This window comes from Laccaria bicolor, genomic scaffold (genome assembly GCF_000143565.1).
Source record: "Laccaria bicolor S238N-H82 LACBIscaffold_36 genomic scaffold, whole genome shotgun sequence".
Lineage (NCBI taxonomy): Eukaryota > Fungi > Basidiomycota > Agaricomycetes > Agaricales > Hydnangiaceae > Laccaria > Laccaria bicolor.
This window is the reverse complement of record NW_001889907.1, coordinates 115,631-143,626: the sequence shown is the minus strand read 5'-3', so window position 1 is coordinate 143,626 and position 27,996 is coordinate 115,631. Positions and strand designations below refer to the sequence as shown.

The window sequence follows — 27,996 nt, the reverse complement described above, 5'->3', positions numbered from 1 at the left end:
TTCAGCAGTTGTGGATGGGGAGTGGTTTACGCCCAGCAGGCATAGACAAGAATGCAGCAGCTATTCGTCCTTCTCTGGTAGTGATGTGCCAGGCCCGGCCCAAAGCCGTAAGCCAGCCAGGGCCAGCCGTCCCAAAGCCGGGCCTTCTTGGGCCGTCATCAAGGCCCAGCAAAGCCCAAAGCTCAGGCTCATGATGCACGAAGCCTTGAGCCATGGCCTGAGCCATGGCCTCAAGCCAGCTATCATCCTCGTCACTCTGAATCTGAATGACATGAGCTAGGGCTGCTGAACCATCCGTAAGTGCGACATATTTGACTGAAGCGGGATGGCCGTTGTGCTTCCCACCAAACGAGGATTCCGCAGCTGAGATAGCTGTGTTGAGATCGAAACTAGGCTTGGACGGGGTGATCTTCCCTGCAGAGGGCAGGTTTGACGAGGAAATAACATGAGGGGAATAGACAGAAACGTACTCATGATGGCTTGGTGAAGGCAGAACCAAAGGGAACGACCTTGTTTTTGTTCCATGCAAATACCTTGTACGACATTTCGGGATGGTATGCCTCAACCTCGACATTCCCGATCATCCTAACGTGATGAGTAGAGAATTTGGCAGAGATAGGGGAGGGTGCAGCATTCGACGTGGAGGCGTACTCGTGGTTTTGTTGAAAAATTTGTCATCAATTTGTCGTTTGGGCGTATAGTGTAAATGAAGATGTGAGGCCTATGACCAAGGAGGGGGCTTGAGCACATGGTAAAGAAATACTTGCAACTTCATGCTCATGAGCATAAGAACTACGATAATTGACGATAAGTTTGTGAACGGCTCAAGAGTGAGCAATTGTTTGTACATGTTTTTTGACTTTAGCCCATGAGCCGTGGCTTGAGCCTGGGCCGGGCCTGAGCCAGCCTGAAGCCTTGCAAAAAGCTCAGGCTTGAGTATGGTCAAGCCTGAGCCGCCCAAAGCCGGGCCATAGCCGTGGCTTTCAGGCCAAGCCGGGCCTGCACATCACTATTCTCTGGTCACAACTAAACCACAACCTTCTTGTCCTTTCCCCTACTTTTCGACGACTCGCGACGACACAAGTTGCCTAGTAACCCTCAGTAAAAAGCGAAGTCAAGCAAAATAGCACAAAGTCAGAGGTCAGTCAGGTGTATGTAACACATCCGTAATTTTCATGCTACCCTTCCCTCAAACTTCCCTTGGCAACAAATGGGAGATGATTTTAGTCATAGGTTAGTATCAACATCGTCATACTTTTTCTACACATCGCTACGCCAAGAATTTTTGTCTAGCTGAGGCCTCTGAGGCTGCAGATTGGACTTAGAAACATTGCGAGTTGAAAGTCACATGATTGCTTCGTTGAAAAGTTATTTTCAACTTGAAATTATCTTGAACTTGAACTTGTCACTTCGGCGACCAGCCCCACACACTCTTCCTCAACTGCTCAATTGACGATTCTGGCCGCTGGCAAACCACCCACACCCGCGGACGCCCTCGTCGACGGATTCCACTCCTTTGCAGATGTATGCAACGCACAAAACGAGCAGTCGAGGATACCACCATCGCGAATGAGTCCCCAATGAAACGAAGGACGGCGTGTCGTCATTAGCGCCCAACATGCAGTCACTGCCTCCGACTTCCATCCTTCACATGAAAATGCGACGGCGACCCAACGAAGTGTTACATTGGAACCAGGCTTACCGACGACGCAGTCGACGCTCTTTGGCTGGACGGCCCACCATCACCACCACAAAATATGACGAGCACAGGTACTCCTCACCCAACATCAACAACAACCGCATTCTCAACGCCTCCTGCTCAAATCCAGGTGGCGCACTCCTCAACTCCCTCTCTTCCCTCCCCATTTCCCGTGCAGATGGAATGGCGACGACTCGAACTCGGATGCGGAGGATTTGATGGATGTTGGATGTGGTAATGGACCGCTCAACGACGAGCTCGATGGTGTCGTTGGAGCACATGAGGACTCGACATGTTGCAGAGGGCCTTTCATTTTGACATGATACTGAGACCCTCTTCTTATGCCAGTACCGAAAACCCAAGTGACTATACTTAGACTTATGCCCAGTACTACATGTATCCTTCTAAAGTAGCCAAGTATAATTTGATTCAGCCTATTTGCTATCCTGAATTGGGCCCAAGCAGCAATGACTGGGATATGACTAGTACATGACAGAGTGCGAGACTAATATATGACTATTGTAGTACGAGCGTAGTCAGAAACGCTTAAAAAAAACGACATTTAGTCAGACAGCCTCTAATTCGTGACTTTCTCATGACTAACGTCTGACTTCGCTATTTACTGAGAGTAACCGCTTGTTCGGCCCTTCTACGCGTTGCTTCACGAGCTACCTTCACAAGCAGCTATGGAGCTCGTCACTTAGTCACCCCCTAGATGATGACTGCCAAGTCGGTCGGAGACCGAATTTGATTTTTAGAGGGGTCTTTGAGTGTGATTCAAGCCCTTTTTTATAAGCAGGGCCAAAATTTTGGATGACGAAAAGCTAAAAACATGACCTAGTGTGGACAGGTACTTATATTTACGGATGCTACACTGCCAAATCTATCATGGTTCAATTTCAAATCTCGGGTACTTTTGAAGATTTCGTCAATTGGTTGAGGCGAGATCTTCCCTCCATTAAAAAAAGGTGACTACGAAGAGGTCCATACAAGTTATACAACGTTCAGAGTTTCTATTTTTAGCCACAAGCGCACTACATAAGCTTTACGTAACCGTCACAAGGATCCGCAACAGATCGCCGTCGAATTTCTGGCAAGAAAAGGCAGCAATACATAAGTTCTCTCACATAAAAGCTGGGTCATTTTTCTGCCCTGTTTCTTTTCCTATCATTCTCTCTTTTGTTTTCTCAAGCTCCCAGCGCCTCTACACTTCATGGTTCTCTTCGACGGTTCTCTTCACACTCGCGCCGCGTACTATGCCTCGCGCGACTTGTTTTTCGAGGATGCGTTTGCCCAATGTGACGAGTATGACATCGCGAGTTTATTGTGTAGTGCCCATCCCCACATGGTAAGTTCAGCCTTTCTTTCTATTTCTCTGATGCTAAGCTATTTCTATTAGCTTGCATTTGTTTGTTCTCTCTGAGAAGGCGTCTCTGAAACGGAGTGCGACCTTCGTCTTCAAAAATCTCTATACAACGCATGGACTGAGCTGAGTGCGGAGTCGGCCAACCCAGACTGGGAAGTTTGGCTGTTGAAGGGGCCTCCTGGTGGAGGAGAATACCCCTTGGTGCGTATTTTCATTTCATTATTTTTTCTTTTCTCTTCTGATTATTCTTTCTCTAGGAGGAATGTTTGTCCATCAACTATTTCGTCATACCGCTGAGTCCCGAACGGCGCCCTCAGGCCACACAAGAGGACAGGGAGGGAGTTCCTGGGCCACCCGTAAGTCCACTCTCTCAAACAAACTTCGTCTTTGATTAATTTCTTTTCTCTTTTTTTTTTGCACAGAAGCATCGCAGGACTGCTGGTCAAGCAGCGCCCACCCGCTATACATTCAGCTCCCCTGTGGCTGGATTAACCAACACTGCCTCCACCGCCTCCGCTATTGCTGTCGCCACTCCTAGTACCAACACTCCTCCTACGACCCCTCCTCGCATCCTCGAGGTCCCCAACCTCGACACCCTTCAGGTAGAGATACACACTCACCGGACACTCCACGAACGTCAAACAAAGACCCTGGCAATTGCAAGAACCAACCACGCATATGTCGAAGTCCCTTCGCGCAAGACCTACAAGCGTAGACGAGATACCAGTGCAGAGGCCGAAGGAGAGGGTGAGACCGAGCAGGGACGCGACAAGATGCACACTCGCCGGACATTGGGCGAAAGTCAAGCAAAACCCCAAGCGATTGCAAGAACAAACCACGCGTTCGTCGCCGTCCCTTCGCGCAGGACCTACAAGCGTAAACTCAATGCCAGTGCAGAGGCTGAAGGAGAGGGTGAGCGGGATCCTGCTCCCTCCCCTCCTGTTGTTGTGCCGGGACATGGTCGTCCTCGCAAAGGCAGTAAGTTTTGCTTCATTTATCGTTTTCTAGCTCCAACTCTGATTTTTATGGCAGAACCTCTCGTTCTCCCTTCGGCACGTGCTCGACACAAGAAGCGCCTTCGTAAGTTCTTTCTCATTGTCTTTTCTATTCATTTCCAATGCTGAAGTGGAACCTTTTAGTCCCTCCTCACCAACGCTTCACGGGTATCGACAAGATGCCCAATATTGAGGGACTCCTGAGGGGAGAACCTTTCGTGAGGAAATTCTTACTTCTTGTCTTTCAAATGACCGTGCAGGCTCTAGCACACGCAAAGCACGTCCGGTAGACATGTTTTACAGCTCATTCTGGCCACCTTTCAATGTTGCACCATTTCGTAAATATTGTATTTTAAGAACATGATCCCATTTAATCATGTTCAACTTGCAAATGCTCCTTTCTTCCAAGATGTAAACTATGCATGTCTAATAACATGTATTTGAGAACCCCACGAAGGTTGAAAACAATAGGGCTTGATAACCAACTACACCATGTGCCCGATACCTATCACAATAAAGTGAAGTAGTTTATGCTCTATGTCAACGGAGGTGACCTATTATTAATTGGCATTCCAACTTCTCTCTCAGCCCACAGTTTACAGACCTCCATCAAAGTTACCTGGCAATTGGAGATATCTATTTAAAAAAACCCCTGTTTTCATTTATAAAAATTCTTTTTTGCCCATGTGTGTACTAGGCATGAACAAGGCAACGGTCAGTTTAACAACATCGACACGCCAACTACAATGGGTCAAGGGAAATACATATCTTTCAGTGTTCCCATACTTGTTTCTTTTGTAGAGGGGGTCGACGTCTGCACAACTCATTTGATACTTAAAAAACAAAATCGAAGGGTAAATGTTGAAATCGAATCAGCAAGCCAAGACTCTTCGCGTGATCAAGAGAAAAGAGGGAGTAAGATTCCGGTTGTCTCTGTGAGTGACAGAGGCAAACGGATGGGTAACTACAGTACAAGGCTTCGTATATATACTGTAGACTACGAAATAAAAGGGGTAAAGGCAACACACCCCTAAGGTAGTAAGGATGCACGGAAACAATCAAATGTAAGTAATGTACCTGAAATCCAAGTGAAATCCAAAGATGGGGCGCATTGCGCATGCTCGTAAAGCTCCCGAAATTCCAACAGTAAATGCAACTAGGACGCCAACACACAACTTTGGGCAATCTCAATCAGCTTAGGAAACTCAGAGCCGTTCTGAGCGGCTTAGAAGGCGACCTAATCACAGACACCCTTAATAAAGTGAAGGCGATACAGTCCATCATCAAGGTTTACCCTTTTCAGCGATTAATATTGGGGCACTTACTTGTAGAGGGAAACTGATAGCACAAACTCCCGAACAACATCCATTGAAGCCACTGGGATCACAATAAGAACCTGATCTAAGACAATCCGAAGAGTCTTGTTTGAGCGTCGAACCACCTGTTTCGTCGGTGGTTGAGGTGGCTACTGGCAAATGGGTCGCGATTGCGTCCTTGATAACAACGCTATCGGGGACATTCGAGGTGGGTACCGCGATCGCGAGACAGACGATTGGGAGGATGAGAGCGAATGGGAGAGTAAATTTGAATGCGTGCATATTTAGCGTTGCTCAACTAGCTCGAGGATGGGATTGGGATGGGAGGTGAGGAAAAGTAGCGACAGATTTTATACACGAAGGGGAGGATTGTTGGGATCACAATCGAGTGAGGGGCAGTCACAGGACTAGGGAAATGTAAGAGTAAGAGCTAGTAAAGGTCGGCCAAGATCGTTTGCCTCACCATAATTACGAGAAGCAAACTACGAGAGTAAAGGATGAACGATTCCCTTGACGAGTACATCTCCATCGGAGTCAGGGAGAGTCAAGACTGAAGACCTTCACCGGGTTCCATTGGACGCACTTCAATATTCAAATTCGTCGAGCTTCAGGAAGGCATGGAACGGAAAGACAAAGAAGCGAAGCAAGGAAAAATGGAGGCATGAACGATGGACGTCATCGATGACGTCGGATAATGGACAAGCGCTCGCTCCGTTACTTCGATGAATTGTAAAAGGGGAAGGCTGGGACAAATTGGTGTGTGAGGACAGAAGGCGAGCGGGGGGAGCAAGGGGGTGAGGTGAAAAGGGCAATAACACAGAGCTGGATGAAAGGGAGGAAAGCGAGAGGCTGAGGGTGTGTGTTTCAAGGGTAAGCAGGGGAGAAGTAGCATGACCAACAATCGCGATTGACAGAGGAAAGGAGGAAGGCACCAATCTTGTTTGTAAAGAGCCAAGCCCGGAATTAGACCCGCATTATGACAAGCGAACGATTGAGTAGACCCAAAGTAGACCTGGAAGATTCGCCTCTCATTGCGGTAACCAACGTTGTGTAAGGTATGGTGGTGGCGCCTGGATTTTGTTCTAGAAATCATACTTCGGGCATATGGCATAGCAAGAAGTCGACAGGTCAAATTGTCCAGCATTGTGACTTGTTTGTGACGTCAGATATAAGCTATCACGTGAGTCAAGGGGCTTTCGAAATGACCAGCTTGTATTTCTGGTTCAATTTTCTTCCACTGAGTTTCAGCTCTGATATCTGAGCGCTGAGCTCTCAGCTGAAATAATTTGGGCTACGCGCGTTCGAGTTACAATTCTGCCAAAATTGATTCTCCTCGGTCTACGGTCCGTAAAAACCCAATAAAAACCCCTATCAAGTAGAAGAATGCTCGCGAATAAGGGCCCTTGAGGACAAGGACTCCGTTCCTCCCATGCTCGTCTGTTTTTTGAATGATTTAAAAATGTTGATGGCGACACAAGGTTCTCCCCAAATCCCCGCCCCCGCAATCCGATTTTAATTTAAAATTGTTGATGGCGACAGAAGGTTCTCCCAAATCCCCGCCCCCGCAATCCGATTTAAATTTTTAAAAAGAACCAGATGGGAGCAGATGGGGCGTTCTTTTGAAGCCAACCAGAGCCAACCATGTTCCAAAATTATCCTTATCAGCCTCCGTCAGCTAAATCAATTTTGCCGCCTCTAGACGTGAACGCAAAGTTACACGATGACGATCGAGGCGACACGCGGTTCTTCCAGATCCGCGATCTCAGCTCGCAGTTTGCGCGTTCTTCCAGAGAGAAAAATAACAATAAAACCAGTGATTGTCTTGGGGAGAAAAGAACACAAGAGATTCGGCCTCACCTGAATGACTAACCCTAACCTGCGCAGCCTACGCATGCACCAACCGAGTGAATATCATATTTTGACCATTTGAACGCGACAGTCGAAAATCGTAATCATGATGTATCATAGACGTCGCTGACTTCACACAGGGAAGAGGATCAAGCAGTGGATGGAAGGTGAAAGTTGCGTCATTGAATTCAACATCGTGTTTGGCTTTGTTTGGCGGCAATTTGAATCCCACCGGCAATCAGCGTAGACTCCCACGCTTCTCAATCTTCTACTTACGCAGCCTTGACCCACCTTACAAATGTCGCCTTCAAAGTTGCAACAAATGTAGCAAATCAAGACTGTTTTTTATCCCAAAGTGTGGCGAGAAAGAAATATAGCGATCAGAAGTTTTTCATTTTTGACGAAGGTTCTTAGAATTCCAACTCGCAATTGCAATTATGACGTGGTCATCCTTGAAGTTGTTGCATCCGTGAGTGCCCTCCGTCAGATCTTGACAATCGGCCCGGTCGATAATTTAGGGGGTCTAATTCTAAAATTAGGTCCACAGAAACTTTCGTGGAAGCGCGTGGACTTGCATTGCAAAATATCTGAAGGATTACACGCGACTTGTCTGGCGCAGGCGAACGTATATAAACGGCAGTATTTCGTTCCCTTTCTTTCCAACCGAGCTCACCTCGTCAGTTCTAAGATGTTTGGCCAGATCGCTATTACCGCTGTCCTCGCCGTCGCAGCGTCTGCTGGCCCTTCCCTCGTGCAGCGAGCTTCCACCCCATCTCCAATCAACCTAGGGATTCCATCAACGCTTCCAGCTAACGCTTCTGGATCCCTTGACCCCTACCTCATCTCGTTCTCAATCGAGCCCGCATTTCTTGACGAGTTTTTGGGCAACAAGTCAAACCCGAATGCGCTCACTCTCCAGCTCATTTCGAATATCGAGAAGGTGACGGGTGGCATTGCTCTTCGGTACGTTCGTTGTTAAACCCTCGACATCGCCCATTTCCTCAATCCTTTTTTCTTAGCCCAGGAGGAGCTACTGTGTGAGTAGCCATCGTAGTTTTGGTGTGCCTTCATTTTTACCCCTCTCGACAGGGATGCCTCTATCTATGATCCTTCTCTCGTTGGCAATGAGGTTCGCACCTTGTCTCCCGCAGGAGCGGTCTGGCGCACAACATGGGGGCCTTCCTTCCTCGAGTCCTTAAATCTGCTGCCAGCATCCTCGAAGATTATCATGGACGTCAACCTACTCAACAACTCGTACGAAATCGCGTCCAATCAAGCTTCGGCTGCAGTCCAAGCCCTTGGAAGCAAGCTGGATGCCATTGAGAGTACGTTGAACTTTCCTTGACCCTTTGAACATTCGTTGAGTCCAACAAATTTTAGTCGGAAATGAGCCCGATGTTTTCACGCTCCAAGGTTATAAGGACCCTTCTGAATGGAACATTTCAACCTATACGCAAACATTTGTGGTCAGTTAACCTTCGCCTTCATTAGTCCCAACGTAACGTCTCCTCAGGATTGGTCTCGTAACATGACAACAGGTCTTAACCTTCCCAAGAATTTCTTCCAGGCTGGTGGATTCGGTGAGCACAGTTCCCTCGATCACAGTTTTTGACCAAGCTCCAATTCCGATGATAGCTACCGACCCCACGGGCAACTTCACGGTAGCCAATTCTATCGCATTAGGTGTAAACAACGCGTCCACAGTCAAGTACTACTGTGAACATGTAAGTACTAAGCTATGCATCATTATCACTGGTCTACCGGCTGATTTGTGCGTCTTCAAATAGATGTATAACTTTGGCAGCTGCACACCCGCCATGATCGCTGCCGCTAAATTTGACAACGTCGTTAATCATCAAAACATTACGAGTGCGGCTATTTGCTAAGATTAAAATTATGACTAACATCACATTGGATATCAGCCTTCATGAACAAGTATGTCCCACAGATCGCGGCTGCCAAAACTGCGGGCGCACCCTTCGTTGTCGGAGAATTCAACTCTGTCGGGTGCTCGGGCATGCAAAACGTCTCCAACACTTTCGGACAGACACTCTGGTGTGCAGGAAACTTTTTGACCTATAAATCCTGCTAACACCCTTTGATACGATAGGCTCGCCGATACCTTCCTATATGGAGCGACGCTTAACATAACCAGAATGTTTGCACACCAGGGTGAGAACGTTTATTTATGGTAGTTCACCTCAGTTTTACCCTCTTTCGTAAACAGGCGCCACGCTTGTTGCTCAATCCACCGATCAGATCAATACTCCCGGATTCAGCTGGTACAACTTCGTCTACCCCTCCGATTCTGCTCGAAACGGCCCTGCCAGGGCCACCCCATCATACCCCGGACTCCTTCTCGTTGCGGAAGCTATGGGCACTTCGGCTAAGACCTCAAACATTGCCTATTTCCCCGTTGCTGCCCATCCCCAACTCGCTGCCTACGTCGTTTGGGACTCCTCTGCTCGCAGCGGTGCTCCCGCTCGTGTTGTCCTACTTAACCTTGGCGCTGAGACCGGCCTCAGCGTCAACTTATCATCCCTATCGCCGTCTGGCGTGAAGCGCCTCCACTCACCAACGCGCGACAACAGCGACTCGGACACAGTTACATGGGGTGGCCAGAGCTGGACCAAGGGTACTGCCTCGGGTTCGCTCGTCATTGAGAAGCCTCTCAGTGACGGGAGTGTCGCAATTGGGGCTTATGAGGCTGTCTTGGTTTACCTTGCGGGCGTGAATGGTACCGCCACCGCCACGCCAGTTGGGACCGCTTCAACCTCGGGCTCATCATCCACTTCTACGTCGACTAAATCCGGAGCCCTCGGACGGAGTCTGTCTTTGACTGCGGGAGGGGTTTCCGTTGCTTTTGTAGCAGCTCTTCATATTCTTTAATGATTTTACGAAATAGATTTTGTAGATACGCATATGTATCGTGCCATTAAAAATTTTCGCATACCGTTGTCACGACATTTAAATTTCTTTTTGAGCCAATGGGTTGATCGCCTTGGGTGTTCGCCGGCAGTGCCCATTTCATTTAAAGTCATTACTTTAGGGTATGTAGCATGTAAAATATATAACTTCAACACCAAGTTAGCCCATTGATTTGCTTGCGTTGCACTCTACCGGGGGAAAGGCTCTGCGAAGGAGGAAGAGATGGACGCCAATGAGCGCCGCCACTTTAGTTCTTGTTCCCGCCATACTCATTACGCTTACGCCGTCCTACGCGACGGTCCGACGATATCGACTTACCCCAATCTCAGCCACAGTGATGCATGATGTCTGGACCCCATGTAGGATAAATCGTGAGCATTGAAGAGAGAGTTCTATCACACTTACATATGTACATCCTGATTCATTACGGCCTCTTATATGTCGCTAGTTGAATGGTGTCGTCCAGGTGCCGTCGTAGAAAGAACTGTTGAAAGCCAGTTGTCAACGAGAAACCGGCACTTTCCGTGTTCGTTGATGGAATAGCCAAACACGACCATGTTTTTTGAATTTTCTTCGTTAGCCATGACATTGACCGTACGGACCCTACCAAAACCGCATCTTTGGCATAGAGACCTCGGAAACTAAGTACGGCAAAAGGCACATATGCTCAACTTGTGAACGTCCCCGACTATCAGTACCATCATCTGGTGTCATTATAGGGATCGAAGTTCCAGCTGGGTAGACCAAACCACCGCTATGTAGGTGAGCAACGAGATGGGGGTGGAGTGGTAGCTGGTAAGCGTTTCTTTCTTTTCTATCTGACAATCGATTGATCATCTGGATCAGGTTTTGTACCGTTCTTCTCTAAGTACTCCTATTCCCCGACCTGTGACCCCTGTGTGCTTCACTCCCCCTTCTCCCGAGACTTTCCGTTTCAACCCAACCTCTTTCGTCGCCACTTTCTCCCTCACTCCCCTCACCCTTTTGGCACTCCTCGCCACTCATAGTCAACGTGGCAGCAATTTCAAATCGGGAATGTCGGCTCCTTGATTGTTAAGCCGGTCTTCCTCAATGTTGGTCATCAAACCACATAGACGAAGATAGACGACTGGGAGTGGAGGATGTTCCTAGATGTTCCTTAGCGGGCAATATCGCCTCTACGGCGATCACATCAAATTGCGTGCCCGAGCTGACTACGATGGCTTAGAAATCCTTTCGCCAGCATTATTCAGCAGCTTCTCTTTGCACCCTTTATATTTTACCTCCCTCAGAATCATAACACCAACAACTCCGGTACTACAGACGATGACCGCGTCTATCCCGTCTAAACTCTTTCAGCCCATCGCTATTGGGTTTAACACCCTCCAACACCGCGTAGTCCTGACACCCTTAACCCGCTTCAGAGCAACCAAGAAGACACATGTACCGATCAACCCACTTGTGAAGACCTATTATTCCCAACGATCTAGTACGCCTGGTACGCTTCTCATCACAGAGGCTACCTTCATCGCGCCTCAGGCGGGCGGATACGATAATGTTCCAGGAATATGGAGTCAGGAACAGATAGCGGCATGGAAGGAGGTACATCTTTTATCGTCACGTGTTTAGAAGTAGATGCTAAAGGAAATTACTCCAACGTGGCTTAGATAACAACCGCCGTACACGCCAACAATTCGTTCATCTTTCTTCAACTCTGGGCACTTGGGCGCGCCGCTACCCCCACCGTACTTTCTGAAGACTCCCTTCCATACATCGCCCCCTCCCCCATCGCTCTCTCTTCTCAACCTGACCTCGTCCCTCGGGAGTTGACCACGGAAGAAATCAAAGAATACATCCAGCTATACGCGCAAGCAGCAAAGAATGCAGTTCACGAAGCAGGATTCGACGGCGTAGAGATCCACGGGGCGAATGGGTACCTCGTCCACCAGTTCTTTGAGGACGTGAGTAATAAGCGGACGGACGAGTACGGCGGAAGCGTGGAGGCACGAAGTCGGTTCGGGCTGGAGGTCGTCGATGCTGTGGTGGATGCAGTTGGCGCACATAGAACGGGGATTAGGGTCAGCCCATGGACTAAATTCCAAGGTACGTTCCCAGTGTCCTCAATCACGGTCGTCCGGTTTTAATGCGGAGTGTGCAACCAGACATGGGAATGACAGACCCAATCCCTCAATATACCCACTTCATTTCATCCCTCAAGTCTGCCCACCCTGAGCTTGCGTATTTACACGCCGTCGAAGCGCCGGAGGGCGTTTACCCCACTGATGTATCCATTGGTTTCCTCCGCAAGATCTGGGGACAAAAACTGTTTATCAATGCGGGTGGGTACAACCGAGAGAGCGCAATGGCCCGTGCCGATGCGGGCGAAGGTTTGGTGGCGTTCGGAAGACACTTCATCGCGAATGTGCGTCTGACATTTGTTTTCGGTTAGAGTAACGTTCAGCTAACTGTTTCGGTTCATTTGACAGCCGGACCTACCAATCCGCTTGAGAGAGAATATACCGTTGACCCCTTATAACCGCAAGACGTTTTACACACCTGGAGATCACCCCGATGCTGCAGTTGGATATGTCGATTACCCGTTTGCTGAGGATACCCGGAGTACAGTTCGACTGTAAGGTGGATTGTGATGCATCGTCTTAGATTAGAAATTAAGGCTGGGACTGCTGATTTTTATTGAGAGTGCCCATGAGCAACAACTTCATGTTGGATTCACCGCCTTGAGGTCCAAGACCTGGAAGACACATGATACAGAAAATTATCTAAAGGTGACAGTCCGGGATATCGTCTGAGAATATGTATGTTCTATCCTACTCGTGTTCAGGTGAATTTCAAAAGTCACAAAAGTTCCATCCAAAGTGCGAGCGTAAGTCCAATGAAAGGTATAACAGTGGTCCGTGTAAGATTGTCATGAAGAGATCCTCGTCATCCAAGTCTTCGTTAACTATCAACAATGCCAGGTACTAGGAATGTTTCCCGGCTTCATGCAATTAAAAAAATCCGTGAAGGAGGGCGGTATGCTAATGAGGAATTTGGTGCAACTCACAGCTTGTTGAGCCATGGGAGCGCTAACGAACTGGTAGGGCTGCATGCCGAGACACTCCGCGACCGTGACGAGATTATAACCGGCGCCTTTGAGCTTTTGGATAGCGTATGGAATAACTTCGTGACTTGCAAAACAAGTCATGACGAATGATTGGGAGTACTTGGGAAGCCAACTTACGCAGACGTTTCTGGAAGGTAAATATGAGCAGTGAATGAAAGGTAGGAAAATATTAAACTCGCCGTAGACCTCGTGTTCGAGAGACAATACGGTGTTGGGGCGACGCGCTACCAATGCATCGTAACTAGCCATTTGTTGAGCGGGCGAAGCGCCAGTACTGTCTCCTGAGCTAGTAGGACCCAATGCAAATATTTTTAGCGGCTCTGACTTCCTATAAATGGTTCTGACGATGACCCACTCGAAATCCCAAACTACCACAGTTTGGTTACGAGCCGCGGCCGCTTGCAACACTCCGTCATTGAACGCGCCATACGCTTCGAGTGCATAATGTCAAAAGGGGGCATGTAGAAATTGATCACCACTCACGAGGGCGCATAAACGCAGGTAAAGCACCAGTTATTTGTTCAATCGCCACTAACAAACCACGTCGAGAGGAACTTCATCATAAAAATTGAAATCCATACGGTCAATTTGGGACATTTGAGATACGACTGGGCAGATAGTAAGTAACGTTGTGAAATTCGATGTGAAACGTACCTTGATCTTGAGAGAGCGACGTAAGGTAAGGGTGTGACCAGGTATGAGAAGCGACCTGCATCCCGTGGTTGTACGCGTATAGGACGTTGCTCACCATGGCCGGAGTATAGATGCAACCCCCTTCGTCGAATACTTGTAAGACTTGAATGAAGTACATACGTTCAGGGAAGCGTACAGTTCTGGCCATCTTTTGGCAGGGTCAGAAACTCGAAAATCAAATCGGGCCTAGGAAGGATTTACTGAAGAAAAAAGTGCCCTTGACCCCAGCCGCAACTAGGGCATTCACAACATCTGGCCTATTATATGGGAGTTCAGCAGGGGCAATTGGGAGAGGTGATGGCCGCACAGGTAAATATACGGTCCGTCATCCTGGCTACTAATCAGCTACCGTCATCAGTCAGATGGTTCAAGTTGTAAAACGTACAAAAGTCAGAGCAACGGTATTGGGAACGGTACATGAATAAACCACTTGTGCTTTCTGTTGTCTCCTCTGTTGAGGAGCAGCTTGGCAAGCGAGAGCGACAAGAATGATCGTCAGACCAATCACGAAGAACATGTGGGGTCTGATGTGGGCGAAGACCAAGTAGCTTATGGAGAAGGGCAGGGTATTTATGGCCATAAATTAAAGTCAAATGTAAATGTGCCCTCATCCCCAAGGGAAAATGCTGACGTTGCCGAGGCACGAGGCGCCTAATGATCCGATGAGTACTGATAAATTTCAGGTTCTAGCTGCATAGCTTCAAACCCACGGACAGAACTAGATATAACTTGTCAAGAGAAGGTAACCAGCATGGCAACGCGCCCGTTGTACTTGACGAGGATTCCATTTGGAGAAGCTTTGGGTGGTGGAGGGAAAGGTGCATGTGTTCGGCACACGCTATTAATAGAACTTCAAGTCTATTTTTAGTTGCTTCCGATAGATAGAAATAGCACAACAACAGGAACCCCTGAGGTGGCAAATCTTCGATCCCGACCCAGGACCTCACAAAACCCCCACGAGTTGAGATCGGTAAATGTAAATTATTTAGGGGGCAAATATCTCTCGAAGATATTTGCAGTGGCGTTGCTACAGCATTGTTGATCACTTGCCTTGCGTTGCTCGAAGTGTGGCGCTCTCCAATGTCTGATTCTGAGCGCCCGTTCTTCGGTTGATCACTCCCTTATCTCTGCTCCCAAATTTCTATCGTCAGTATAAGTAGGACTACTCGAAGGGGTCAGTATCTTGTGGGTTCTTCGGCACAATCTAAGAATGGACTTTTACTTGTAACACCGAATCACCGATCAGCTACCGAATCTTCCCACACAACTCTCCCTCGAAGTTCCAACCTCGCTCTCATCCCAGCTGCTGCGACCAGCGTCAAAAGATGACAGTAACAGATCATGCAGAGACGGAGGGCTCTGCTGTCAATGTCGTCGACTTTGGCCCATTCTTCAATGGCTCAGATAAACATGGGGTAGCTGAAGCGCTCGTGAAATCATTCACATCCACAGGTTTCGTCTACCTGACGAACCACCCGATGTCTCAAGAGAAAGTTAATACTATGTTCGAAATGGTATGCTTTCCTCGCCCAGACTACAGCTTCTTCCTTTGCTCACATTCGTGACAGGCAAAGCGATTCTTCTCTCTGCCGGAGGAGATCAAGTTACTAGCTCCCCATCCAAAATCGGGGGCTCATCACAGAGGTATTGACACCCGATCTCTGGGTACAGCCGTACATATGTCTGATTAAGCTCTAGGATACTCCCCTGTCGCAATGGAGAAGGTATCTCAACATATTTACGACGAAACAGCACTCGAAGCGCATCGCGCCAAGGCCCCCGACATGAAAGAGAGTTTCGAATCTGGGCGCGAGAATGACGAGGTTATGCCGAACATATGGCTTCCAGAGGGTGTTCTCCCCGGTTTCAAAGAGGCCTGCCTCGAGTTCTTTTGGGTATTTCCACCAGCGACTTGCAGCATTTACTTTTGCTGATTGAATGCGAAACAAGGACTGTTACGAGCTCCAAAAATCTGTCCTCAAAGCAATCGCTCTAGGACTTTCTCTTCCAGAGGACTACTTCTTGTCTTTCCACACTGCCCCTGACAATCAGCTGCGGTTGCTCCATTACCCCAGGTGAAGTCTACAAAGCGGCGTGACGCCATAGCCCATTGATAACAATCTAGCATCGAGGCCAAGGACATACAGAATGATGTGGCAACGCGCATTGGAGCACATTCAGATTTTGGAACCCTGACAGTATGAACTTTTTTGTGATCCAGGTTTCGTAAATGATGTCGACATTTTATGAAGTTCTTGTTCCAAGATTCAGTGGGCGGCCTGGAAGTCGAAGATCCAAAGAATCGTGATCGCTTCAATGTGAAGTGATATGTTTATTTACGCTAGTGGACGCTAACCATTTTTTCCTGTCTAGCCCGTTCCACCTGTTGTTGGATCGGTCGTTGTGAATGCTGGAGACTTCATGATGCGTTGCAAGTTTGAACACTTCACTATTCCTCCGTGTCTGCTCACCTTATTATCGTCGTAGGGTCCAATGACACAATCAGGAGTACAATTCATCGTGTGCGTGCGCCCCAAACCATAAATTCAGACGGTATAATTCCAGACCGTTATTCCATACCTTACGTGAGTAATATTCAATTGACAACTTGAAGTACCAAGGTTAACGTTCTCCAAATTTAGTTCTGTTGCGCTGTAAGTGAACTAGTGAGCTTTCTGCTGTTCCAATTTACATAAGTTGCCACCGGGCCCAGGATCTTTCGACTGTTGTTGACTGCTTTCCTGGAACATGGTCGGACGAACGGCCAAAGCGCTATGAACCTATTTCAGTTTGTCCTTTTTCTAATGGGGTCGTCCAGGGTTTAATTTGAAGCACAGGCCAAGGAGTACGTCATGAAGCGACTAGAGGCGCTTTATTAAAATGAAATCTAACCCTTTTCGGGACTTAAAACGAGGAGTCGATGATCGTTTGAATCTTCAGGAGTACATGACTCGCATTTGAAATACTTAATCTTGTTATCCTCAGTGGAACAGGTAGAGAGAGTCTGAGAGACCTTCTCCGAGTCTAAAGGTTTCTAAAGGCAGTCTTTTGCAGGCAACGATAAGAGGATTCGGAGCGAACCGGCCGATTGCAGTTCCGTCGGCCCGGGTAGACACATCATTACATCCTGTGACAATGCCTGTCACGCTTTCCCTTCAACTTAACATCGTGTGCGGCCTGCAGGCAGCGTTGCAGATCACTATACGTACAACGCGTGAGCAACGCCTCGAAAGACCGCAAATTCTGGATTCTCTTGGCCGGTCCTTGTAAGGGATTGTCCCTATACCATGCATTCCCGAAGAAAGTCTCGGGATACTTACCCGCCTTTCCCTCCGCCGTTCAACGTTGACCTACGGACGAGTCCCCAGCCCCTCGTAGCTCTTCCAATCGGGTAAGTGCCATTTTACAGTCATTACATCTTCAGCGCTTGAACAAGCCCAAATTGATGTCCCCTGCCAAGAGTTGCGGTTCGGAGACGCAGCGTGTCCTCGGTGCTTCTTGGTGCAGTCTTTCTTGTGGTCTGGGACATCCCTTAATTGCCGCTCGTCCCTATATACGCACAGAACGGGAGGACTTTTTCGACCCGCCACCTCATGCCCCCAATGATTTTCACGATTTTTCTTACGATCTCCCTAATCACTCTCGCTTCAGCCTTCCCTCACCAGAGGCGGCAGGAGAAGGCGCGAATCATTTCTCATTGTACTGTTCCTAATACCGTTGCGCTCAGTTTTGTACGGGTGGCGAATGCTCTGATGGGTGACGATGCGCTGATCTGCTCATTTTTCTAGGATGATGGACCATTCCTCTACTTGTACGACTGTCCTTTAGCCATGGAAGTCCTCTCAATCCCATTGCAGAAGGGATATTGTGGACACTCTCAAAGCAGCTGGAGCTACTGGAACTTTCTTTTTTAGTAGGTCCTCTCTCAATTCACAATCCTCTTGCTAATTCTAGAATCATACAGACGGCCGAAACTGTGTGTTCCCGTTTTCACGTCCATCGTTTCCAGGCCTTAGGTATCCCCAACGCAGGGGGTTGTATCTACGACCAAAACTCCATCGATAACGTTCTCTACGCCTACAACAATGGGATGCAGATAGCCTCTCATACTTGGTCTCATTCTCATCTCAATTCGCTTACACAAGCTCAAGGTAAGCTCGCATCTTCATCCTTCATTTCGCCTTGACTGAATTCCCCTCGGTCGTGACTGAGATGTCCCAAATTGATCGTATGTTCTTCATTTTGGGAGAACTTTCAACACCTTGACTGATTCGTGTGCTCTACCAGAGGCAATTGAACAGATCACCAGGGCACTCCCCGCATGCATGCGCCCTCGTAAGACATTATTACGTTGAAAGTTGAAATCCAGGTCCTTCTCTCAACTTGATTCTTAGCTTATGGAGAATACAATGATGTCGTCTTGGAAGTTGCTGCTTCCCGTGGACAATCTGTCGTTCTCTGGGATTTTGAGTGCGTTTCTTCTGATATATATATTTCGCGTAGGAGCTCCGCCTACAGCTATCCGTATAGCTCAGGTGATTCTACGGGTGCGCCGCCAGCTACCCAAATGGCCAATTACGATGCACTGGTTGAGCGACGGCCCAATACCACTTTATCTCTCGAGCACGAGATCATAGGCAAGTTAGTCTCATTTCTTTAGAGTTCCCCACCTAATTTTGTATCCCTCTAGAATCCTCCGCGTAAGTGGCTGCTCTTCACTACGTCTTTTCTGCATCTTGATGTTTCTCAAAGCCATCAAGTTGTTCCATACGCTGTCCACAAGCTCAAAAGCGCCGGATACCGACTTGTCACGGTGGCGGAGTGTCTAGGTATGCCGCCATACCAACGGGTTAGCGACGCCAAGGCTCAGCAATCCGTGAGTTGCACAAAGTATCTGTTCACAACGACACCGTCCTTCACAGACTTTTTTTAATTGCATGAAGCCAAGTACCACGAACGCTGGACATTGCTAAACCATCGCACGCAATGCGAACTCTCTTCATACTCATTCACATCTCGGACTTCCTTCAACCACGCCTCGGACCTTGAACCACTTTTCTTTTTGCGTGGGGGTTTTTGGACTTTTGGAATGGAACATCTTTGCATAGTTGGACTGCGTAGTATGCATTTCTTTTCCACGATACATGGACAAGGATGACTTTTAACCTTACGCTTTGTTTACGTACGCTGTCGTCTGATATGCATATAATCGTTTTGATAGAAAAAGTTGTTAACAGAGTGCTACGTAGGCCATCCAGTGATTGTTCATGTCTATTGCACAATGCATCCTGGCCCATCATGTCGACGGTTGCGCAACTCTTCAAGCTCACTTCTCAAGGCCTTAACTTCGCCAGCAGAAACCGATCCCTCCAGATGAGACTCGAGGTTTTCGATTTTACGCTGGTTATCCGAAGCTTCCTGGCGTGCCGCTTCCATTTGCTCTTGAAATTGCCTTTCGAACTTGGCACGTTCTGCGCTGTAATCGGACGCCAACTTTTCTGAATTTTCTTCAATCCTCCTCATTTCAGCTTGCAGTTTTTTTCTTGCCTCTGTGAGTTCTTCTTCGGCTTTCAAATCTCGTTCTTCGATGACTTCTATAGTTCCCCGTTAGTTGCTTTCGTCCGAGGAAAACAACCTTCGAAACGAACCTTTCATCTCTTCTTCCAATTTTTTCATATCCTCCTCATGCTTCCTGGCCAGTTGCCTGAATTCCTCATTCAATATCCCACCCGCTGCAGTTTCAGACATGGCTTTCTTCTCCTCGACAAGTTCCCGCTGGATTTGAAGAGCTTCTGGGTGGTTCGAAATTACGCACTTCAAGATATTTTCCGCAGATTCTAGGGTGTTGTAATGACGAAGAAGCCGAGCGCCGTTCCGCAGTGCTGGTGCAAGCAGAAAAACATGTCGTCCTGGGATAACTGAGCCTCTCTGGTCGCACCAACCTCCTCGCTCACTTCACCCCACATATTGGTCATTAGGATAACATTCTTCAGGGTGTCATCACCACAGAGCTTTCGAAACATCCTAAAATTGCGTGTCGATATCCCGCCCATTCTGTTATCAGAGATGCGCTGAATGTAAATGACGCCGGCCAACTTTGTGTTTTTCTCATATCTGTGCCATCCTGATTAGATTCCGCTTTGAAATTCAAAGAGAGAAAGATTGAATACGCTGTCCCGAGGAATGAAGCTATCGTTCCGAGAATATCCGTATCCGATTTAGAGGTATCATCAAAACCAGGCGTGTCGATAAGCATGACTGAACGTCTTTCCAACTCGAATGTTTGCGAAACTTGGATATCAGCGGTGCAGGAGTGTAGTCCAGTCCCGACGCGCAGAGAGCTTCCACTAATCAGATTGATAAACTGCGGGAAAGTGAGTATCACTCAAAGGTGCTATATTGAATTTTACGAACAGTCGTCTTGCCGCTTCCCGTCGCTCTCATCACCCTAATAATCATTGAAGAGTCACCGGTCAGCGTTCCGTTCTGTGATGAAGTCAGAGAGAAATTTACGCAATCATCACAGGCTGAGCAGGGGGAATCTGAGCGAAGACAAAGTTACGTTGAGCGCTTTTGGTCAGTAAACAAATGGATGACCTTTTGCGGGTCGCTGGAGGGTGATCTCCAGGAACTAGAAGGTGGATGAACGTCAATAGGATAGAGCATTCCCATGTACACACTTGATATCGAACATGCTGACAACAGCGTCTTCAAGTCGCATTATGGTGAGGAGTCGACGGAGTGAGCAGTGGTTGCTGGTTAGTTTCTGGGGTTTCAACCGTTTGGACTTCTTATACATCGCATCGCCCGAACGGTGTCGTGGATGACACGACTCACCCCATTCCCATACACATGCCCAATCTCTGTGACATACAGAGAAAACGGCACGTTCTGGGGGTGTGATGAGCAAAGTTTGTTAGACATATCGCGACGCGAGGTTCCGATTTCAGTGAGACCCTGAAATATTCCTGTGAAATCGTGAAGGCGAAGGATCATGAATCACACCTTGAAATAGTCTATTCTCTAATCGATGGTCGATATGATATAAACCCTCGGCGCCTAGCACTCAGCTCCCACACTGTGCCCCGATGTGTAGTATAGGTCAACAGCTCACCACTGAAACTCATCTGACCCACCAAGAAAGAATAATGTGCGTCTCTCAGGCTGTAGGCCAAGCGGTCAGAGATGTAATTTAACTAAATTTAAGAAGAGTTCAACTCACTCCCGAAGATCTCCAACTGCTCCAACAGCCTCCAGGCTCCAAGAGCCATAAACCTCACGATTATTTTGGCGCGAATGTCCGTCAAGATAGTGATCTATCCCACCTCTCGTCCGGGATATTGCCAACGTCGACGCCTCGGTTACTTTCAAGAGGTTGTGGGAGTCAGACCAAAATCAATTCTCTTCCGAGTCGCTTCCGCCGAAAGCTTGACAAAACGATGCGAATCTTGTGAGCGCGAACAGCTGAGCGTGTTGCACCTTCTGTGCGTTCTCTTCGGAAGCATCATTGGCGCCCAATCCGACGCGCGTCGACATCACCTGATTTACTGTTTTCAATATTTATTTATTGAAAATTCCCAAGAAAATTCTTGGACAATTCGCACTCCAACCAAGCCACGTCCCACTTGATCAAGTGGATACCCGGCGCAGTATGTAAAGAGCGGTGTCGATGCTTACCGATATTCAAGCACCTGTCCGTCAATCATAAATTAACTGTACCACGCCAGTGATTCCCGGGTTGTTTCCGGGAGTGTCGGAAAACTGGTCAGTAATCGTGTAATAATTGTGGTTCCTTGGTTCCTAGAGCCAGCTGAGTACTCAACTGCTGCATATAGGGGGGATTAAGTAACCCGCCGTTCGCGATGGCACAGTAGGGACGAGTTGGGCGGTTTATGTGGAACGCCAGGGGCCAGGGCGCAACTGAGCGTCTGTCAACTTGCCATCTACATCATTGGGAATAGGGAAAGACTCGGAGGGACCGCAAGCCCATTCATTCATCAGACACTTGAGCAAAGGCTTCGTTTCAGAGCTGAAACTACCTCAATCAACCTGTGCTAAGTGGTGGTAAGTGTGGTGTTCGGCTCCCAAACGTGTCAATGATTCAAGTCAGTAGATTAGCGCCTGTGGCGCTGGTTGATTATCAAGTGCAAATCACTGATATTTTTACAGCACTCCGGAGTCCTACGAATTTGTCTGTTTCCCAGAGCGGCGAGCAACGAATTTCTACAAAATTACAACGTTTGGGCTTCCACGGTAACATAACAACTGCCACGCGACCACTGATATTCACACACCACTTCCCTCAAACTTCCCTCTTTTTCTGTCGTCTTGCTCGAAGCGGCCATCCCATTCATAATACTACTTACTTACTTTTCACGACCTACGACGACTTATGCCACCTTCCTCTTCTCAATCATCGTTGACTTCTCCTTCTCCTCAAACCGACTCGACATCCACCACTCCACGTGTTTCGTCCCCTCTCAACCAGCCCACCTCAACACCTACCAAAGCGCCTCTCACACTCTCCCCAGTAGAAAACGACGATGATGACGAACTCTTCGTACACTTCTCATTCGGAGCTCCACGCGGTCACTCTCATTCATCCCTCCAAACCTCCGACAGCCACCCCAGCCCCAACCCAACTGTTAGGAGACTCCCTCTCAACGACGCCCCCCTGACCTCCTCCTCGCTACCCCTCCCAGAAACACTAGACGCGATGCCATCAACGTTCCGCGATCGTTCGCGTTCACGCTCCCCGAACAGAGATGCCCTCACCCTAGCCCGACCCAGCTCTCCCTCTTCTCACCTTGCCTCGTCATGGTGGGGAAGCTCAGAGCATACCTCTCGCCCGTGGAAGGACTCGCCTAAACGGAAGAAGACTGTGCTCCCAGAGCAGACGGCGAGTTGGGATCGTACACGGATGGTGAGCTGAGATAAGATCCGATCATCGATCGATTCCGGTGAACTGATGACTCATCAACTTACTCCACATAGAGAGTCGCACAAGCTGCGAAATCGGTTTTGGGCACCGCGGGCGATGTGACGCATGAGCTTCTTGGGGTTAGCGTTGAGTTGTTGGATTTTGCGCCTATACCAGGGCTGCGGGCTGCGGCGCAGACGTTGTTGAATATTTGGGATGCTGTAGAGCAGGTTGATGTGAGTTGTTTTTTAAAAATTTGCGTAGGAGGAATTGATGATGATGATGATGTGTAGATGAATCGTTTAGGGTGCTTGAGACTTACGGAACGATGCGCTGAGATTTTGCTTGCTGTACGCCATGAGATCTTCGACGCTGGTGATGCTGTCGGTCAAGAACTGGCTCCTCCCATTGCGAGACTAGAACAGTGAGTTTTAGCTCATCATCACGCTTTCATCGTGCCAACGCAATGAGAAAGGTCATTCAACAACGTCTTTATTTTTCTTCAACGCCAAATCCACCGTCCTTTCTTGAAGCGATACCTCAAACGCGACGATATCATGAGAGATATCGCAAGTTGCGATGCCGACCTCCGAGACGCACTGGGCATGTTCAGCGTAAGCATCCCTCCGTCCCTCCCTCCCTCAACAATCCTAACTAACCCAACCCTCTGCAGCTATCAATCCAAATCCGGATCCTCAAACAAGTTTCCGAAGCAGAACGCCAACGTGCAAAGGAGACTCAACAAGTCCTCTCCGCCATCCTTGCCGGTCGTGACCATCCCCCATCCACCGCTCTCCTCCTCACAGAAGAGCCCGAACATCACGATTCCCTCCTCCTTGGAACGGAAACAACCATAACCCACTTCACCGCTACCCCCGACTCCCTCACCAAGTCCCCGTCCCCAAAATCCTTCCCTGCCAACCTCCCGCCCTCCCAGGTCCTCCCAACGCTCGAAAGCTACCACAAAAAGCAGAATTCCATCGACGCAGCTAGCGATCTGCGCGATCTGCGCCAGCTCATACGTGTAGCCCTCCAAACGACCAGCGACGCGCAAATGCTCAAGGTTCTTCAAATTGGAAGACAGGAAATGCCGGATGCGATTAAGACGCTCCAGCGTGCCCTTGAGCGCGTCGTCGAAAGGGAACATACGGGGGAGGGTATGGGGATGGAAGAGAGTGTGGATTCCCCTCCTAGGGGTGTTGTCCTTGGCAAGGTTGTTAGGCGGGTGAGCCATAAGGACGATGGGGTTGGTGGGGAGGTTAGTTATGCAGAGGCCACGTTGAACATTGAGAGTCCTGGCGCTAGTTCCACCAGTAGCTCGAGTGGCACGGCTGGGGGAGGAGGAGGAGGCGGAGCGGGGAAACCAATGAAAGACACACTCGACCGGGAATTCATCGAAAGCGGGATCGACGCGCTCAGGCGAATGAGTCGTGGGATGGAGACTAACCTACCCAGCTGGACGATAACCAAATACGAAGTCGACCGGGAAAACAAGATTGGCGTTGGGTTCTTTAGCGATGTGTATAAGGGGACTTGGAGGGGGCGTACGGTCGCCGTTAAAGTTCTTGCTGAAACCACGCCTCGGAAGCTGTTCGTTCGGGAGGTTGAGATTTGGAAAAATCTGAGACACCCGAATGTGTTGCAGCTTTGTGGGGCGAGTAGTGCGAGTGGGAAGGCCCCGTGGTTTTTTGTTAGTCCGTATATGAAGAATGGGAGTTTGGTGGAGTTTTTGAAGAGGGTTGAGATGGATTGGGTGGGTGGTGGTGGTGGGAGGGGGGTTGCGGGGAGGGGGTCGACCATACCTTCTCCTGGACGTGGAGTTGGTGGAATGTTGATGGCACACTCGCGGGGAACGATTCCTTCTGGACAGATTGGGGACGCATCCCGGGAATGGGATCTCTTTCGGTTCATGTATGAGATCGCAAAGGGGATGGAGTACCTCCACACTCAGGACGTGTTGCATGGCGACTTGAAGGCTGCGAATGTCTTGGTCGATGATAAACTTCGTTGTGTCATTTCGGATTTCGGACAGAGCGAGATGAAGTCGGAGGCTTTCAGGATAAGTGGGACGCCTCTTCCTCGTGAGTCTGTTCCTTTTGATTTTTTTTTGGTGGTTCATTGAATAGTGATGTAGATGGGACTTTGAGATGGCAGGCACCTGAGCTTTTGTTAGGCCAGAGTCGATTGATGGCTGAGATGGACGTGTATTCGTTCGCTATCTGTTGCATTGAGATCCTGAGCATGGGTCGAATGCCTTGGCCGCTACAAGACGACGAAGCCGTTCGCCATCTCGTCCTTGGTGCGTCTTTTCTTCCTCTTTCTGTCCATAATATAACCTTACATCCATTCAGATAAAAACATCCGACCAAGTCCGCACCACCACGACTCACGCTTCACCAATCCAGCCGTACAAGAGCTCCTGCGCACTTGTTGGGACCGCGATCCGAAACTCCGCCCGCCGTTCGCCAAGATTGTGCGGGATATCAAGCAGCTTAGGAGGAATGCTGGACATGTTGATTTGGAGTCGCCACAGACACAGGGGTTGCCCCCACTTGAGGAGGTTGAACCTCACCTGCCTTCGCCTGATATGCGGCCTGCTGAGCTGCCTCCCAGTCAGTCCCTTTGCTTTTTTTTTTCTTTTTGAAGATAGTATTCACTAGACATGTCATTATACCAGTCCACGACGTCCCACTTGGATTCCCAACTCCAATCCAAGAAACACCTGTCTCTCCCAGCACTACCCACCAAGAAGCCACCGTCTCCCGTGCCGGCATGAAGAGCGGCGAACCAGTAACGTACACGACATCCGCCCAAACCAGTCGTTCCTCCTCCCTCTTCCTCGCTCCGTCAGGCGGGTCGTTGTCGTCCGAGGACGAAGACAATATCGTGATGGAGGATTATGACGGGTACGACTCGCCGCCGCCGGTAGATGAGCGTATTGCGGAGATAAGGAATGAGCGGAGATATCGGTACTTGTTGTCGCATGATCATGAGTATAATGCTTCGCGTGAGTCCGTTCCATCAATGCAATGACGTGTCCCTCATTACTTTGCTGGTAGTCGCATTACCCCTATGGGACCCATCCCCCGTCGACGTCGGCGCAGTAGGATACCTCTCCAAACCTCGAGGCCGATTCATCACACTCTTCAACGCCTTCAGCCCCGGGGAGTCGAACCACGGCATGGTGCGCAGTCTTCCCTCCATATACGGGTACGGGAAAGTAAAGGAAGGGAGTCAGAAGCTGGATAAGAGGAGTAGGCTGCAGCAAGGGTTGGATGCTGTTACGGGTCCTTTTGCGGGGTTGCTGACGTTTAGGAGTAGAGGGGTTTCGTGAGTTCTTTCTTCTTTCTTTCTTAATTTTGGCTATTCGTTGGGATGCTTACGTCTTTTTCTTGTTTTTTTTTTGCGATTTATAGACAGAATGTGAGTCGGAGGTATACCTACCCTCTAAAAGCGGGCCATAGGATCGCAGTTATGTGCGCCGAGACGACGGAGTATCGGTACCTTGAACAGCTGGACGCTCCGAAGAAGTGGTTCCAGTCGAATGTGGATTCCGTTATGAATATTTATGGGATGCAGCATCATATACAAAAGGAAGATCTTTTCCTTGGTGCGCATTTACCTTTTTCTTTGTCTTGACGAAGTTAATTTTCACTGTAGTCGTCGGAGCGCTCCGCGTCCCAAATTACGCCTTGTTCGTTAGCCACAGTCACCCAGACGGACATGTACGTTTTTCTTTTTTTTCTTTTCCCCTCCATCCATCAGTAACTCCCATCCTGCCCCAGGCCCACTTCAGCGTCTACTCCTCGCCTAAAACCGGTCAGCCATGGGGAACATTCACCACAGACGCCGAAGTGACGCAAGAAGGCGGCGGGCCGTTCTACGACACTGAGACGTCGGATATATCAAGCCAGTGTGCAAGCAAGGTGTCGTATCAACAAAATGGCCCGTGGGACAGTGTTTTGTTGGCGCGGTTGAGGTTCAAGCCTGATCATCTCGAGCCTACCTCTAGGTGATGCTCGTTTCGTTGTGGTGTGGTGTTCTTGGTGCTTGGAACTTGGGGCGGGACTGGTGCATATACTTCAATCATGGATGATCTGATTTGATGCGCCTCGATATACACGATCCCCATACCTCGGAATTTTCGTTGGCCGGCGATGGATGAGTTTATGCAAAGAAAACTTGTGGTATGGCTGGACTTGTATGTTTGACAGTGCCGTGAATACGTATCGACGAGACTCATAGGGGAGCACAGTGCCCGGTGATGAGTACTCGATGTGACCTTCGAATATTTCACACCGTGTTGTACCTTCTCGTGTTCTTATTCATCGTCACTACCTGGATTTTTTTGCTATCTCGAATCTCTTACACTTTCTCCTCGACACCATCGCTCTCTCTTACACACACATTTCCCCTCTTATAACATCACTCTACCACATCTCATCACACATTGGGAATGCGAGGTGGCATCTTTCAGAGCCACTCATATGCAGTGCTAACCTACTTTCCCTTTCTCAGATTTTGTTTGTCTTGGGCTTCTCCTTCACTTACGGCACAGTCAACACATCACCGGGTTCTATTTTTTGTGTCATAATTACATGCAAAATTCACAATGTCGCTCGCGAGCCGCCTTCTTTCCTGATTCTTGTCAGTTTGGCCTATCCAGGGTATATTCGAGACATCATACTACGCAATATCTGCGGTTACATAGTCGCCGTCTTTGAGTCTGATAAATCATCAAGCTAAGAATAGCACACTTCGCCTTTCGCTTTCCTGAATTTACGAGGGTAATTTAGGATGTCGACATGGGATTTCTTCGCCGCTGCAGAATTCCTGTCAGCAAGGTTAAACGGTTTCACACCAATTAAATTTTACATTGTCTCCATATATTCTACGTAAGAGGTAGGGCGCCAGTGGCATATATCCAACTCCTTTTAAGCGCTGATAGTTCTTCCACGCCGACCTTAAGCTAAGTGGAGTCCCTAAATTACTAGTTAACTACTCTTCGGCTAACAGGATGCTTTTCGTACATTTTCTCTGCCATATTCTTGATCAAATTCCGTCACTGATCAGCAAACAACTCTCCAACATGCCTTCCATTTTTTGAGCTCCACTTCGCGTGAAATCA

The 27,996-nt window shown here is 48.6% G+C and overlaps 11 protein-coding genes across 11 annotated transcripts; 7 read left to right on the top strand and 4 right to left on the bottom strand.

Annotated features, from left to right (window-relative positions):
* Position 1: 1 nt before the first annotated feature.
* LACBIDRAFT_331782 (uncharacterized protein) lies at positions 2–474 on the bottom strand (the record flags this gene model as incomplete). Its single annotated transcript, XM_001886150.1, has 2 exons — positions 2–414; positions 471–474. 2 exons carry the CDS (start codon positions 472–474, stop codon positions 2–4), a joined length of 417 nt encoding a protein of 138 aa, XP_001886185.1.
* A 247-nt stretch (positions 475–721) lies between these two features.
* On the bottom strand, positions 722–1,980 carry LACBIDRAFT_331781 (uncharacterized protein; the record flags this gene model as incomplete). The annotated part of the gene is made up of 3 exons (XM_001886149.1): positions 722–999; positions 1,482–1,645; positions 1,703–1,980. 3 exons carry the CDS (start codon positions 1,978–1,980, stop codon positions 722–724), a joined length of 720 nt encoding a protein of 239 aa, XP_001886184.1.
* A 932-nt stretch (positions 1,981–2,912) lies between these two features.
* LACBIDRAFT_331780 (uncharacterized protein) lies at positions 2,913–4,350 on the top strand (the record flags this gene model as incomplete). The annotated part of the gene is made up of 6 exons (XM_001886228.1): positions 2,913–3,047; positions 3,144–3,266; positions 3,323–3,421; positions 3,488–4,043; positions 4,098–4,145; positions 4,205–4,350. 6 exons carry the CDS (start codon positions 2,913–2,915, stop codon positions 4,348–4,350), a joined length of 1,107 nt encoding a protein of 368 aa, XP_001886263.1.
* A 3,562-nt stretch (positions 4,351–7,912) lies between these two features.
* Positions 7,913–10,178, top strand: LACBIDRAFT_295325 (glycoside hydrolase family 79 protein; the record flags this gene model as incomplete). Its single annotated transcript, XM_001886227.1, has 10 exons — positions 7,913–8,187; positions 8,244–8,261; positions 8,314–8,549; positions 8,605–8,690; positions 8,738–8,804; positions 8,860–8,948; positions 9,012–9,093; positions 9,147–9,279; positions 9,335–9,396; positions 9,452–10,178. 10 exons carry the CDS (start codon positions 7,913–7,915, stop codon positions 10,111–10,113), a joined length of 1,710 nt encoding a protein of 569 aa, XP_001886262.1. The 3' UTR covers positions 10,114–10,178.
* A 1,279-nt stretch (positions 10,179–11,457) lies between these two features.
* Positions 11,458–12,824, top strand: LACBIDRAFT_191617 (uncharacterized protein; the record flags this gene model as incomplete). The annotated part of the gene is made up of 4 exons (XM_001886226.1): positions 11,458–11,733; positions 11,799–12,234; positions 12,294–12,553; positions 12,618–12,824. The coding sequence occupies 4 exons, from the start codon at positions 11,458–11,460 to the stop codon at positions 12,765–12,767; spliced, it is 1,122 nt and encodes a 373-aa protein (XP_001886261.1). The 3' UTR covers positions 12,768–12,824.
* A 272-nt stretch (positions 12,825–13,096) lies between these two features.
* On the bottom strand, positions 13,097–14,465 carry LACBIDRAFT_307596 (carbohydrate esterase family 4 protein; the record flags this gene model as incomplete). The annotated part of the gene is made up of 9 exons (XM_001886148.1): positions 13,097–13,319; positions 13,373–13,382; positions 13,435–13,686; positions 13,739–13,786; positions 13,837–13,863; positions 13,910–14,050; positions 14,150–14,205; positions 14,256–14,278; positions 14,334–14,465. 9 exons carry the CDS (start codon positions 14,463–14,465, stop codon positions 13,097–13,099), a joined length of 912 nt encoding a protein of 303 aa, XP_001886183.1.
* An 808-nt stretch (positions 14,466–15,273) lies between these two features.
* LACBIDRAFT_307595 (uncharacterized protein) lies at positions 15,274–16,778 on the top strand (the record flags this gene model as incomplete). Its single annotated transcript, XM_001886225.1, has 10 exons — positions 15,274–15,462; positions 15,517–15,592; positions 15,647–15,843; positions 15,899–16,023; positions 16,074–16,146; positions 16,201–16,266; positions 16,322–16,379; positions 16,436–16,533; positions 16,591–16,602; positions 16,662–16,778. The coding sequence occupies 10 exons, from the start codon at positions 15,274–15,276 to the stop codon at positions 16,776–16,778; spliced, it is 1,011 nt and encodes a 336-aa protein (XP_001886260.1).
* A 763-nt stretch (positions 16,779–17,541) lies between these two features.
* On the top strand, positions 17,542–18,881 carry LACBIDRAFT_307594 (carbohydrate esterase family 4 protein; the record flags this gene model as incomplete). Its single annotated transcript, XM_001886224.1, has 8 exons — positions 17,542–17,679; positions 17,777–17,861; positions 17,913–17,924; positions 17,980–18,099; positions 18,236–18,283; positions 18,343–18,585; positions 18,639–18,648; positions 18,701–18,881. The coding sequence occupies 8 exons, from the start codon at positions 17,542–17,544 to the stop codon at positions 18,879–18,881; spliced, it is 837 nt and encodes a 278-aa protein (XP_001886259.1).
* A 338-nt stretch (positions 18,882–19,219) lies between these two features.
* On the bottom strand, positions 19,220–20,407 carry LACBIDRAFT_307593 (uncharacterized protein; the record flags this gene model as incomplete). The annotated part of the gene is made up of 5 exons (XM_001886147.1): positions 19,220–19,542; positions 19,597–19,830; positions 19,887–20,062; positions 20,119–20,312; positions 20,363–20,407. 5 exons carry the CDS (start codon positions 20,405–20,407, stop codon positions 19,220–19,222), a joined length of 972 nt encoding a protein of 323 aa, XP_001886182.1.
* A 3,896-nt stretch (positions 20,408–24,303) lies between these two features.
* On the top strand, positions 24,304–25,512 carry LACBIDRAFT_238810 (uncharacterized protein; the record flags this gene model as incomplete). The annotated part of the gene is made up of 4 exons (XM_001886223.1): positions 24,304–24,606; positions 24,739–24,953; positions 25,016–25,171; positions 25,239–25,512. The coding sequence occupies 4 exons, from the start codon at positions 24,304–24,306 to the stop codon at positions 25,510–25,512; spliced, it is 948 nt and encodes a 315-aa protein (XP_001886258.1).
* A 1,620-nt stretch (positions 25,513–27,132) lies between these two features.
* On the top strand, positions 27,133–27,502 carry LACBIDRAFT_307591 (uncharacterized protein; the record flags this gene model as incomplete). Its single annotated transcript, XM_001886222.1, has 1 exon — positions 27,133–27,502. One exon carries the CDS (start codon positions 27,133–27,135, stop codon positions 27,289–27,291), a length of 159 nt encoding a protein of 52 aa, XP_001886257.1. The 3' UTR covers positions 27,292–27,502.
* Between the last annotated feature and the right edge of the window lie 494 nt (positions 27,503–27,996).